The 13556-nt window shown below is 42.0% G+C and overlaps 1 protein-coding gene across 2 annotated transcripts; it reads right to left on the reverse strand.

Moving 5' to 3' along the window:
* Positions 1 to 6594, reverse strand: fosb (FosB proto-oncogene, AP-1 transcription factor subunit). Of its 2 annotated transcripts, none has more exons than XM_022767529.1 (5): positions 6347 to 6594; positions 5811 to 5998; positions 3549 to 3932; positions 2956 to 3063; positions 1 to 2533 (listed from the first exon to the last, which is right to left on the reverse strand). In XM_022767529.1, the coding sequence occupies exons 1-5, from the start codon at positions 6408 to 6410 to the stop codon at positions 1937 to 1939; spliced, it is 1341 nt and encodes a 446-aa protein (XP_022623250.1). In that variant the 5' UTR covers positions 6411 to 6594; the 3' UTR covers positions 1 to 1936. The 2 variants fall into 2 exon arrangements, with proteins under 2 accessions (XP_022623250.1, XP_022623251.1); XM_022767530.1 differs by having other exon boundaries at positions 5811 to 6049; positions 6347 to 6388.
* Positions 6595 to 13556: the final 6962 nt, after the last annotated feature.

The raw sequence follows: 13556 nt of genomic DNA on the forward strand, positions 1-13556 counted from the left end.
ATAAAAAAACAAACAAAACGAAAAGTAAAAAAGAAATAAAATAAAATAAAATAAGATAAAAAACAAGAAATGGCAACAGTACAAGAGAAAGCAGAGGTCATTGCAGAACAATCGAACACACAAACAAACATAAACATTAAAATATATAACAATTCTCACTCAAACATACAGGAAAAACAAATTGTACAAATTCACAGGCAAAGAAAGGACGCTCACTCCACAACATCAGCCCACGTGTTCTCCCCTTTTTGTTTCCAGGTCTTGCTTTGTGCTCTCTCACCACATCAACCTCAATAAAGAAAGAAATAAACGGGCCAGGTGCCTCGGAGTGGACACACTCACAATAAATGCACCCCCGCCTCGTCTCCGCTGAGAGAAAAGGGGAGGTACAGAGACCCCTGAGCCCAATGCTTAGAGGTTGTCTGAATCACTACAAAAATGTCTCTCCTCTAAATAAAGGCATCGGTTCACATCTGATTGATTCTGAGCAACACTCGCTGGTGCGATGCAACAAAACGTCTGTATCTTCAGTTCAGAGACTTGAAAGCGATGGTGTGAATATGAGCATGTAGGCCCAGGGTGATGAGGCTCTGCGGTATGGAGGTGTTTTTACTGAGGTCACCCTTCCACACAGTTGGCAAGAGCAGGATTGTTTTCTCTTTCTTTTTTTGCTTTGTTTTTTAACATTTGGCTCTTACATTTGGTTCCAAAAATCAATGGTTAGGATGGGAGTTATCCTCTGTCCATCACCTCTCCATTTGTGTCTGTCCAGCTTGCTTGCACATCCTTTCTCCCTTCCCGCTAAAATCTCTCTCCATCCTCACTTTTAACCCTCCTCACAACATAAGATGTGTCTAATCTTCATCGTGTGAACATCAAAACATGGCTCAGCAGAAGACAGTGGCATCCGTCTTGAGTTTTGGGTTCATCAATTACACGTCTATGTGCATGTGTTAAAAGTATTTAGCTGCTGTTCACTGTAAGGATCCTCTTTGAGCAATGCGCTCCAAGATAAAGGTTCTTCTGTATTGGGGGGTTGCGTCCATGTCCTTGTATCAAAGGGTGCAAAAGGACGTGTTAGTTGGGCCGGCATTCACTCAAGGTCCCAAGGGCTGGAGGGGGTCTTCGGGCTCTCGGAGGTTGAAGACTTCAGAGAGGGAGAAACACAGAGACAGAAGAGGAGAAACAGAGATGGGTAGAGATGGGTCGCATGGCAGGTAGGCAGACGGCAGAAGAATTTTTTAAAACGAAAAGAAGCACAGATCCTCAACTTGCCAAGTCCAAGCAGCAAATGAAGAAGCAGAGGGAAGTCAAGCAGATGAAGAGTTAGAGGTGAGCGAGACATCAGCAGTCTGTCTCCCACAAGAAAAGACCCTGCACAAAGTGTCCTTCGTCCCTATTTCAGATCGGCACAAATACATTCAGCAAAAGGAAGAAGGGAGAAAAGGATGGAAAAGGATGAGAGCAAGAGCACTGGAAAAGGGGCAACCGACAGAGGGAACAAGGTGGGGGCACTGGTGCTTGTTGGAGTGTAAAGTGAGTTTATGGTATCAATGTACTGTACATGTTGAAGATTGAGAGTATTCAATGTGAATTAATCTGTTAATTCAGAGCACTTAAAACCGGCAACTTGGACTTGGGCTATTCACTTATCTTGTCCAGTTGCAGGTACTTGATAATACAAAACAAGAATTTGTTTGTTGTTTAAGCCCAATGTTACAATCTTAAGGGTTTGTTTGGCTCTTATTTGGAATGCATTTCAGAATGTGCAAACTTCAACACAATCACATACAAATGATTGGTTGTTTTTTTGTTTTTTTTTTGTCTCAATCTGTGAGACTGATTGGCACTGTGCATGTACTTGCCTCAGCCTTTACTTCCAGCGAGCATAATGTATGTGCGTGTTAAAATGTGTGCGCATGTGTCTGTCGGTCAGTCAGAGCGCCAGCAGAGAGGGCGAGTTCAGGGAATCAGATGACTGCTCGCTACTGCTGTTCCGCTGGTTGGCACTGACCCCGCAGGCTCCCTCTGGGTAGGTGAACACAAATGAAGATGTGTATGAGGTGTTGTAGCTGCCAATGGCCGCATCGTCATGGTTACCACCACCACCACCACTGTCGCTGGCCATAAGGCACGGCCCGCCAGATGCCGGCTCACTTGAGCCATAGAAAGAACTAGAAAACTCTACCTCCTGCATTATCCCTGGCTGAGGCTGCTGCTGGACTTGCTGCTGCTGAACCGGAGGCTGGGACTGTGTGGAGGCCGGATGAGCTGTGTAGGCAGGAGGCAGATAGAAAGAGTCTTCCTTCACAGCCAAGCCCACAATGGAGACGGGAGGTTGTAAGGTCTGGGGAGCTAGCTGGGACTGGACAGGAGGGAGCTGCGCTGAGCCCTGCTGAAGCTGGTCCTGATATGGGATCTTACAGTTCGGCTGGTGGGCCACCAGGACAAACTCCAGGCGCTCCTTCTCCTTCTGCAGCTCCGAGATCTCAGCCTCCAGCTCCGCCTTCTCCTCCTCCAGTATGTCTGTCTCCTGTGGGCAGGTACAGAGAATGGAAGAAGCAGGGGCAAAGGGGCAGGGGAGCAAGATAAAGGTGGGTAAATGAGTAGAGGAGGGAAGAGGATGTGCAGAGGAAAGAGAGAGGACAGGAGAGTTAGCTACGCCTTCACGTTTGTGAAGGTGGATGTGCCCACCCCAGTAGAAAATGCCTTCCTCATCTGCAGCTGTATATGTAAGGTGGCTTCTGTAGGAGCTTGTTAATTAAGCCATAAATACTGTAGGTCCAATAGTCTGTCTTGAGGACTGTAATTGTCTTCACTTACCACAATCCTCTTTTTTTTTTTACAACACATGCAGACAGTTATTAACACACTCTGAAATGCTATGCAAGGTAACTTAATGTATGTAATTATGATCATTGCTCATTCTTGCAGCTATAACAAGGCCAAGCTCACCGACTGCAGTCTGTCTGTGAGTTCTCGTCGGCGGTTTCTACATTTGGCGGCCGCCAGTTTGTTTCTCTCTCGACGAACACGCCTCTTCTCCTCCTCCTCAGGTGTTAGCTAGGATGAAGAGAAAAAATAAAATGGATTAGGGCAAAAATTTTGTGATTGTTCTTGAAAATGTAGTTATATTGTATTAATGGGCAATGGTGGGGAAATTAAATGGAGCAGGCAGGATGACTACACCAGCTGTTGTCTTTTACCCTTTTACAAAGAAAAAATGTAACTTTTCCCTCATGTTCTGGCGGTAGGCTATCTTTTATCTAGCTAAGGAATAATTACCCTAAATGACACCAATTATTCCAAAAATAAGTCACATTTGGCAGATTATCCTCCCACATAACCCTCCACACTGTCCCCATTTAATCCCTGTTTAATAGGTTTTGTGACAACCGCCTACAGCAGACAGGGAGGTGCCCTTTTTTGTTCAATGTTCATGCATCTGAAAGTGTTTGTACACACCACTGCTTAACATTGCATAAACCTACATTTCATGTGTAACATACAAGGGTCAACAAACAAACCGTTCAAGCACACACACTTACTAACACACCAACATCTCCATCGTCACTCACAGACTCGTCTCGTGAACGGCGGCTGCGGGTTCTGGGCTGGCGGATAGGGCCCGGTGCTGGGCCTGGAGTATCTGAACTTGGAGGAGTGAATCCAGACCTTGAAGAATAACTGGGGCCTGGCATGTCATATGGGTCAACCAGTGAAACTGGCTGGGTCATGGTTGTAGTGCCAGTGGACCCACTCTGACCAGAGGCCTGGGAAGAGATGAGGGTCGGCTGCACCATCCACTGCAGGTCCTGACTGGTGGTGATGGCGGTGACGGTGGGTACAAATGAACCGGGCATCTCCCCTCCAATACTGGCCCCTAGCCCGCTGCCCACAATGCTCAAGCCAGCTCCCGCTGACACACACTCCTGCGCATTAACAAGTAGAGTTTAACACACCATGTAAAACCACTGTAAGTCAGTGAACACATTTAGAGAGACAGGGGCAGAAATACCCAGAGGAACTAGGTTATTCCTGCATTATTAAAGATGCACTGTATAGAAATTCTAACCAAGATCCTACTTTAAATTGTAAAATATTTAAAATTCTAGTAAAGATACATGGCATGACATGGCAAAATGGTTCAGGAATAAAAATGTAATTTTAAGTGGTATCAGTTTACTTTAAGTCCCCCTATTTAGCATTTATAAGATATACAAACATTTAATAAATGGTGTATAACACACTATAATATAGTTTTAAGCAGGTATAAGTGTACAGTAAGCAAGTACAATATTCAACAACAATCATAACGTCTTCAATAGGACATATTTTACATAATCACAGCTATGTTTTACTACATTGTCGGTAATGACAAACACTTATATCTGCACCACTACAATACAGTGTGTTTTGAATCATTTCTTAAATGACTATAATGTCTAGAAATGCTAAATATGGGGATTTAAAATAAAGCCTTTTCTTTTAACTTAATGTAAGTGTTATACAGCTTCAGTATAGTGCTGGAACAAATACATATCTTTTAAAGTGTGGAAAAAAACGCAGCGTATCCAACTATCAACAACATAATTAGAGGAGTAAAGACAAGGAAAAAATAATAGGCATTAAGTCTTGATTTCTAATTCACTCGTTTTGATACTGTGTTACTTGATTTCTATGTCAGTTTAGGACATATAAAAAGCCCAAATCTGTCGCTTGTCTATTTTGTTTCATTTTAGACCCGAGGAGGACTGCGTCGACTTCAATTTATATTCATACAAAAGCGTGTTAAGAGACTGGGACAGGCGGCTCTGAAAGCAGCCACCTCGACCAATCGTTTCTCTCAATTAGCGTCTCCCCTCTCCTTCTTCCTCCTCCCCCGTCACACCCCCGGTGTTCCCCTTGGCAACGCGACGTAGCACTCCAAAATAGAACGAGCATTTACGTCACGGCGAGGCCTGTGAGAGGAGAACGGAGAGCGTGGAAGGAGGGGCAGGGCTTCAGCGCTTACGTAGGAGAGTTCCAGAACGCTGTCATCCGTTTTGCGGCGTGCTGTAAACCGAGCACGTTGTCAAAGCTTGAGAGCCGCTACCAGGGATACTACAGGCAACACATAAACTTCTATCGAATCCTTGGTATACATTAGCGTAACTATTTATATCTGACTGCAGGAACACGGTAGTACACGCTTAGTGGGTTCCTATACGTGCTTTCCATTAATAACACCACCAATGTCCAATTCAAATAAAGGACAAAAAGTCCCATTAAGAGCCTAGGTCATATATATTGTACAATTACAACGCCGTGTATATAGCTTAGCTTCGGTTTTCTTTTTTTTTCTTTTTTTACGATTCATTGCCACTTTTCATGCAGATCTCAGATTAGCTTACATGTCTGTATGGTACAACCATAGCAGCACATTGTCAACAAAACAAAACCCATTCTGGGAGATAAGCTATCAAATACAATACCGTATGCAACAATAGCATATGAAACTGAATACGTAAGAAAATTACATTTCTATATTAATATCTATAATGTATAGACCATACATATCACAACGTGCAGTTTATCTATTTGGAAACATGTTAGCAGAAGCACATACCCTAATTAGTCCCATAGATCCATAGGTAGCACAGGTCCATCAGTGCATATAGGAACATAAGTCAAACTTGTTGCATTTATAAATAAATAAACTAAGGAACAGCTGTAACATTCGCTTATTTTTAAAACAACATTTAACATCAGCATCTAACATTTGCTACCATGCATTATATTGCATTGATAGTCTCTTGACTCTATCATACCTGCGGAGCACTGGTGGTCGGCGGGCTCCCGAAGGAGTCCACGGAGGAAAGGCACTGGGACTCTATGGATGGAGACGAGCTTCCACGGGATCCGCTGTCGGGGTCGCCGGGGAACCCTTGGTACATCTCCCCGCAGGGACCGAGAGAGAACGAGACACCTGCAGTTACCGGAGAGAGCGCGATGTCACCTGCAGCGGCAGGGCAGCGGCACACACAAGAAGATTACTAAAGGAGAGGTACTGTGGGGAGAGAATGACTGACGTTATGGGCAATGCAGTTAACAAAACCCAGAGAATTACTTTGATAATGGTTGAAAGTTGGACAATCCCGCCATCATTGATCATTGAAGAAAACTCTACAGCAGAGCGTTTGTGGAAGCAACTTCCGCAGGGAACGATGTGTATGTCTATAAGTATAGACTGACTGACAGCGGTAGACAGATGTTCCCGACCCACTCAAAAACGCTATTCTTAAAGCAAATATTTACTTCAAACACGCCGTAGGCTACTGTATATCGTCCAAATAAAGACACTTACCGTTGCTGATCTTCTTATTATTCCCCACTGATATGCTCTTGGTTTCTTTCCAAAAAAGTTGCATGAAGAAGCTTAATCCAGTTCCCCGCGTTTAGGGGGAAGTGTCCCAATTTTTCTGTTAAGAAGTCCTCTCGTTTAGCTTTAAATCCTTCTAACGCTCTCCTTTATCCGAATGTCAAATATTCGATTATAGATCCATGAAGTCCGTCCACGGTACGCCGGAGGACGTTAGCTGTTATTACGGTGCACAGTAGCAGATCTTGTCGTATGAATGAATCGATCCTCCTCGAGGTACAAACAAGGCATTTCTATCGTCTAAGTCCCGCCTCGGAGTTCCGCTGATGACGTACATGCCCATATTTGTGCCTTGGTGTTGTGTTTGGTCTCCTTGGTGACGTTGAGGGAATCCCTCTCCCACTGAAATGGACCAGAAGCTCACCTCGCCGACGGGTAATAATAGATTTTTTTTTATACAATCACAGGCACGAGATATTTCTCACCGTCTGACAATTTCTGAAAGGAAATTTCATGAAACTTCAGAGTGATAAATATGGAAAGTATCTATTTAGGACTATCTATAGGCGTATATTTGGATTGGAACATTGGGTCATGGCTACGTCAAGAGAAGGCATTATAATATTCCTATAATATCTACAGTCCCATGTGTAAGCATTTGTGGAGTGTTGTTGTGTTCAGTTAAACTGAAATCATAAGCACATATATGGACTTCAACATGATTTTTAGCTATTATCTATAGATAAACAGAAAACACAACATTCTATAGCCACTGTAGTTTGTCTAAATATCATGTATATCTTCTGAAACACATCAGAGAATATACAATGGCTTTTTTATGCAACACCCAGAGATCTATGTCACTCCAGGACGGAATCCCGTCAGGCATGCAAGGGAAATCCTGCTGAAAACTTTCTCAGGACACGCCCTCGGGAGTCCTTGGAGCTTCAGAGCTTAACGTCTAAAGGGGGAAAGCCTCCTTTTCATCTGTGTCAGAAACCTGAAGTCAGGCACGGTGACAAGTGTGAATCTAATGGAAGTTGAGAAATACCCTCAAACTGTATACAGAATCCGCCCAATAGTTTAGTTAGATTGTTAGATTTACATATCTATGGATTTGAGTGGAGGCAGGACTCTGTCACAGAGCACACCGGCAGCAGCCCCATTGAGCACAAAAGAGAAACATAAATTGGTAAACAGAAGTGTGATTCTGTTTCTGACATGGACAGTGGGCAGCAGTGACGGAAATCAGCGTCTGTCATCGCAAACATCAGCGAACAGAAAGTGATTCATTATTGTAGCCTACATGCGGACACCAGTGTGGCAGGTGGGAGGTTGGCTTGGGGGTTTGCTCCACAGGCTAAATGCGGGAAAATCGGGTGGCAAATCATGAAAGAAAATCTAAAATACAAGGCCTACGTTTTGAGCTTGTGATGTCAAACAATGTCACGAGGCGGGCATGCTGCTGTGTAAGGGCTACAGCTACAGCCGTTGTGCGAAAAGGCGTGAGTAAAAAGGGAAGAGCTGGGGATAACAAGTTATTAGTCAGCGCTACAACAACGTCAGAGACGAGGATCCACGGAGGACGCCGTGTCCCATTCGAGCTGCCGTTACCGGTGTTTGTGCTGCTGAACCGGGATGACTAACTCCGTCGATACAAGTTGTTCATGATGGGGAATTTTTGAGGTGAATGGCTGATAACGCAGGCGAACAGCCTACATTCAAGGGGAAATAACGAGAATCACCGATAACAGCAGGACGACGGTGTGAGGGCAAGAAATTACGGAGATAACTACTGACTAAGTTTTAGCTATGAATGCTGATAAATGTAATGGATTACGCAGGCGACACGTTTTCTTTCTTAAAGCTGTTCAAAATATCACAAATAGCCAGTAGTACCACGTTAAAAGGAGATATTTAGGTTAAAACCAGAGGCAGACACCATGTGCCATATCCACAGGTCTGATGCGTGTGTGTGTAGCGTTCTGTCGCCTTGGATACGCCGTTGCCTCTGACGCAAGGACGTATAAATTTGTCTTTTTTGTTATGCCGCCTAGCAACCGGTTTCTGTGGTAACCGGCTCTGAGTGACAGACAGCAGCAGCACACAACATGGCTTCCGGATTCTTTCTGTGCAGAGACCAGCAGCAACTCCAACTATGCTACAGCGATTGTTGTTGTTTTAGCGCAGTTTTAACCGTCAGCGACTGTTGTTTTGCGCGTTGTAACGTCTGGTGGTTACAGGGACAGTGAAATTAACGTTGTTAACGTTTTTCAAACTCGCATGTTGTCCCATGTCCAAGTCGTAATCTGTAAAATGCAAATATGCACTCGCTTCGCAACGCATAATACATAAATGTATACATCTTGTGATTAATCATTGTGTTGAAAATGCGTAGGTAACAAGCGGAACCCAGGACAAATAATTTTTATTTAAGGTCATAAACCGATTCAGCGTCAGACAACACGAGTAAGTGAAACATTTTCCACGGACAAGTGTCTATAGAAGCTGATATTTTGTAGAAAAGGTGGGCAGTAATTGTTTTCTTAATTCTGCAGTTTTCTCAGACCTTTTGTTACACTGAATTTGATTCAATTAGATGTACTTTATTTCAAAAGGATAATTTTAACAGTATCACTAGGCTACTGCTTTCAGGGAATCATTGGTCATCTCCATAATAATGAACTATAGAACCTTAAGACGCTTAAAATGTATGAAACAGTTGTAACAGTTTGAGAATTAAGTTATTTCCATAATCAATTATCTGCAGATTGTTTGAGTCGATTAATAAAATATCTGTCATGACTCCCATATTTCAAGGTAACTTTTACCGATGTGTTAGTAGGCTACGTTAAATCAACTCTCTAAAACCCCAAATTATTCACTTTACAATGATGTTTGAAAAAATTGGGGAAGCTGAAGCAACCAATGTTTGGTGTTGTTCCTTAAAAAATGACTAACACGATTTTGATATTGCAGATTAATTTACTGTCAATCAACTAATGGTTGCAGCTTGTAAAGTAAATTTAATAGTGGGTATTGCAACATCATCATTTGGATATCAGTGAATCAGCATTACAGCTTGTTTTAAGGTTTCTTTATGGGTTATATATACCTAAATCACTCTGCAAGTCATAGAGAGTAGAGTAACTACATAATGGAGTTTAAATGAGACTGCAGTCCTGTCTCTAGACTAATTTGTTCCTTAAGAGTTTTTTTGTTTACAACTTGTGGTGGTCTAGACTATAGCCGTGTCAGGTAAAAAATAGACGCAGTGTTGTCTAATGCCCTTCATGTGCTTTGTTTTGCTTCCCCCTGTCTCTTAGCATATTTTCGGGAAGCCACTAACTTGCACTGTGCTCATGAGGCCAGCCCCTGTTTCCTTTTGGAAGGCGGGCCATGTTTGCCTGATCTTCCTGCCCAAAATATTTGTTACCAAGCAACGCTTAGGCCTGTCCCACTTCAGAGTGGTTTTGTTTACACCCCTTCTGGCTCCATATCCCAACAACATTGCATAACTCTCACAGGCTTTCCCCACCTCACTGAGAGAAATTTGATCGGCCTGCTCTCTCCAGCCAACCAAAATGTCTCATACCCTCATACCATAGTTTTTCTTTCAGCCACTCAACAGTTTCCTTCGATCTTTTGTCTGCTGTGTTCTCTCAGAGCTGTTCATATTCACTCAGCTATTCAGAGCAACAAAACTGAAACTGAGGACAAGATTATTTATGAAAACGCTTAGCTTGCCTTGACTTTCAGGTCAGCCTTTGGCTGAAAATTCCTGAAGCTTATTGTGACATGATCTGTTAGGTGGGGGAGCAGGTCTGCCCATGTGTGTTAATAACACATCTACTCTCAACTAAATCCAGTAATTCTGTCTTGGCAAAGTTGAAGGCCTTCCTGCACTCCTATGCAAACATGGCTTGTGTACAGTGTATTAACTAAAATAGTTGAGCCGAAATTAAAGAAAGTGGAGCCTTACATTTATTAATATTTAAGTTGAGACTGAGCCATAAACTTTTGAACTTGGTACATCCTCTTCTGTCTTATTCAGTTTTGTTGGAACTGTATCAACTACAGAATATGGCAGTTTTTTAGTTTTTTCAAGCTATTTTGTACCTCACCCTGTTATTGGCTCACATACTAGCTCCTGTAGTCTTTGAGTGATAGTCTGAAAAATACATGCCTCAGCTGGCCTCAGTCTCCTTTGTTTTATGAGCGATAAATGTAAAAGTGCAGGAGTACAGAGTTGTATAACAAATGTGCAGTTCTCTATCTTTCACTAGGGGCAGAGTGCAGTTTCTCCAGTTTACTGTTAGAGCTGACTCTGTGTTTTGTAGTTGTACCACAGACCAGGAGGGGAGCTGAGGAACTCTTGCTTTTTTTGTGAGAGCCAAATCACAGACACACTTCCTCAATATTAACCTCCACCTTCTCTTGATTCCCTTTAGTGTTCTTTGTGTTGCTCAGACAGGGAATCTGGTAGTATCTGATTTGTGTTTCTTACATTTGTGCGTGAATTAGTTTTGTTCCAGTTAAAATTTGACATTATTGCAAACAGTTGTTTTAAGACACAAAATGTGAACCTATCCTTTAAGGCTAATTACATTTAGAAAAATATACATCTCTGTGCTTGTGAGTGACTACATCTTCCATCCATTCATTCTGCTACCCATCTGGCCAAGTTGAACCACCGGGTAGTACACTAAATAAGTAATGCAACCCAGAATACTTCCACAGGCAGGTGTTTGTGAGGCATCCAGACCGGATACCCACATGATTTCAGCTGGCTACTTGTGATGCAAAGGTGCAGAGCGTCATCTTGTCCCAAATGAGGAGCCCAGACAACCTAAGCTAACTAATTTTATTTATTTTCAGTTATTTTATCAGGGGAGTCTTACTGATACCAAGATTCATAGTGAGCATACAAAAAAAGCACATGTAAAGCCAGACAGCCAACAATCAAGTGCCAAGTAAAAACAATTACAAGAGTCATAAAAGACATCAGAGAGTAAAGCTTTAACATTTCTGAGGTAAATGAAAAAATCCAAGTTTGCTGTTCATACCATATAAAAGGTGAATAGTACCTGAAATCATTATATATAATATTAAGAAGTTATTTGATTGTGTGCACAAGCTTTAAATGAAGGAAAGATATGATGTAGTGTGGAAGCTTTGACAAGAGCTTTTAGCCTGTGGTATCCACTAACGTATGCTTTCAGTCACTGCCCAGACCTTATGACTGAATTAGGGTTGTAGTATATATACATTAAATAAATTGAGATTTCACTCTCAGAGTTTCCTCTTCACCATGACAGTCCAATACAAGAGTCCTGCTACCCCATTCTCCCACAGACTCCACAGGACCCCTCAGTGGACAGTCAAACAAAACTCATATTGACTAAATGAGAACTTTCCCATGACCCTTTTTGTGTCCGTGACTATGAAGAGCCGGTCACATTGTTTACACTTGTGACTTTCCAGTTTTTCTTGTTCCCGGCTTCAGCACACAGCTCGGCTGCACCTCACTTTTGCCCTGTTTATGTTAATGTACTTGTGTTTATATGGCGTAATCCTTCTGGTTCTCCAGTTAAATAACCAGCTTGTGTGTTTACAGGAACCCACACAGCACACACGCACAGCAATAATTTACAGTGATCCGTGCAGAAGGTAAAACATTTTCAATTGTGCATGCGTCAAAGCCTTGGTTGTGGGCTGTTCTGAGACAAAAATGTTCTCACGTCATCTTATTTCACTCGGCAGAGTGGTATCAGGCCTCTTACACTCTCACTCACTCTTACACTGGCTGTGGCATGGCTGACCTGCTCTAAAAAGGCTCTTGACAGTACTTGATGATGAAGCAAATATTAAAAAGATGCTTGACAGCTTTGTGTAACATAGAGGTAATTGTACAATGGCAGGAAATTAAGATGATATACTCCTTTTTTTCATTATTCAGTTTGGTGTCATTCTAACCCCACTTGTGTGCAACCACAAGTAGGATCATCTCGTTTTAGCATTTGTGTTATAACGTGTGGCGAGTGAGACCATTACTTTATCTGTATATTGCCAATGCCTCTAAATAACCATCTCTACAATTGTTCACAACGTCAGAACAATTGGCATTCTCTTTTTTTTTTGCTCTAAGTGCAGCTATAAACGTCAGCATTGAGGTGCAGAAAGCAGAGTGGATGGCTCTATTGTATCATGCACTGCATGGGAGTCGGATGCCTAAAGTTAAATGCAATCAGTGGGTTTCAGTATTCCACAGCTCTCTGTGACTCAGACACAAGCAGCGCGTCAATCCTAGCCTACTTTCAACAGGCTTGCTGCCAGTCAGAGAGGCAAAGCGCCAGAAAGAGGGAGGGACAAGAGCAAGAGGGTGAGAGAGAATGAGGATGAGATCAGAGGTGGAAAGTAACTCAGTACATTTAGTAAGATACTGTAGTTAAACACAGTGGTCAGGTATTGTCCTAAGAGTTTGTATTCTCTTAAGGTGTTTCTATTATTTTGTTCACCACATTTATATCAATGAACATAGGCTAAATAACAGAAGCACTTTTCTGTATAATGCAACATAAAGTACATCCTACAACATGATCATACAGTTGAATCAGCATCTCATCTATTCAGTAAGAATTAAACATGATTTTCTTCATGAAGGAAGATTATATTGCAGGACTGTTGTATTAAATTGTATTAGTTAGTGTGTATAACTACACTTTGCAACATTTGATAGGACTAAACTTATTAGTCCACTACGATAAATCTTTCACAGCAGACATTCAGACTTGACATAGTAGGAAAAGCACAGATGTTACTACTAATATTAACAATGGCTCTGTTATATTCAAGTGTCATGACAGTGTGACAGTGAGCCAACATGCACAACACCACGTTGGCAATACTAAAATATAGCAAGACTCCTTTACAAGTAAAAATCCTGCATTGAAAATCTTAGTAAAAGCATGTCAGTATAACTACCAAAATGTAGTAGAAGTCATAGTTATACTGTGAGTGTTATACCACTATATATATTATGATTTTGGATTGTTGTTACTGATGCCTCAATGTGAAGGTAGCTTTTTATTGTTGTACATAGTTGGTCGAGGTAGAGCTAATTAGAACTATTTTACATATTTTTGGATAGTTAATGTATAGCAGTGCATCATATTTATAAACCTGATATGTTTTG

Source organism: Seriola dumerili, unplaced genomic scaffold (assembly GCF_002260705.1).
Source record: "Seriola dumerili isolate Sdu_G_001 unplaced genomic scaffold, Sdu_1.0 BDQW01001195.1, whole genome shotgun sequence".
Taxonomy (NCBI): domain Eukaryota; kingdom Metazoa; phylum Chordata; class Actinopteri; order Carangiformes; family Carangidae; genus Seriola; species Seriola dumerili.

Coding starts and splice junctions, on each gene's coding strand:
- fosb (XM_022767529.1), bottom strand. CDS start 6,410: ATGCAACTTTTTTGGAAAGAAACCAAGAGCATATCAGTGGGGAATAAT. Junction 5,999..6,346: donor TAATAAGAAGATCAGCAACG/GTAAGTGTCTTT, acceptor CTGCCGCTGCAG/GTGACATCGCGCTCTCTCCG. Junction 3,064..3,548: donor ATGGAGATGTTGGTGTGTTA/GTAAGTGTGTGT, acceptor TCTTCATCCTAG/CTAACACCTGAGGAGGAGGA.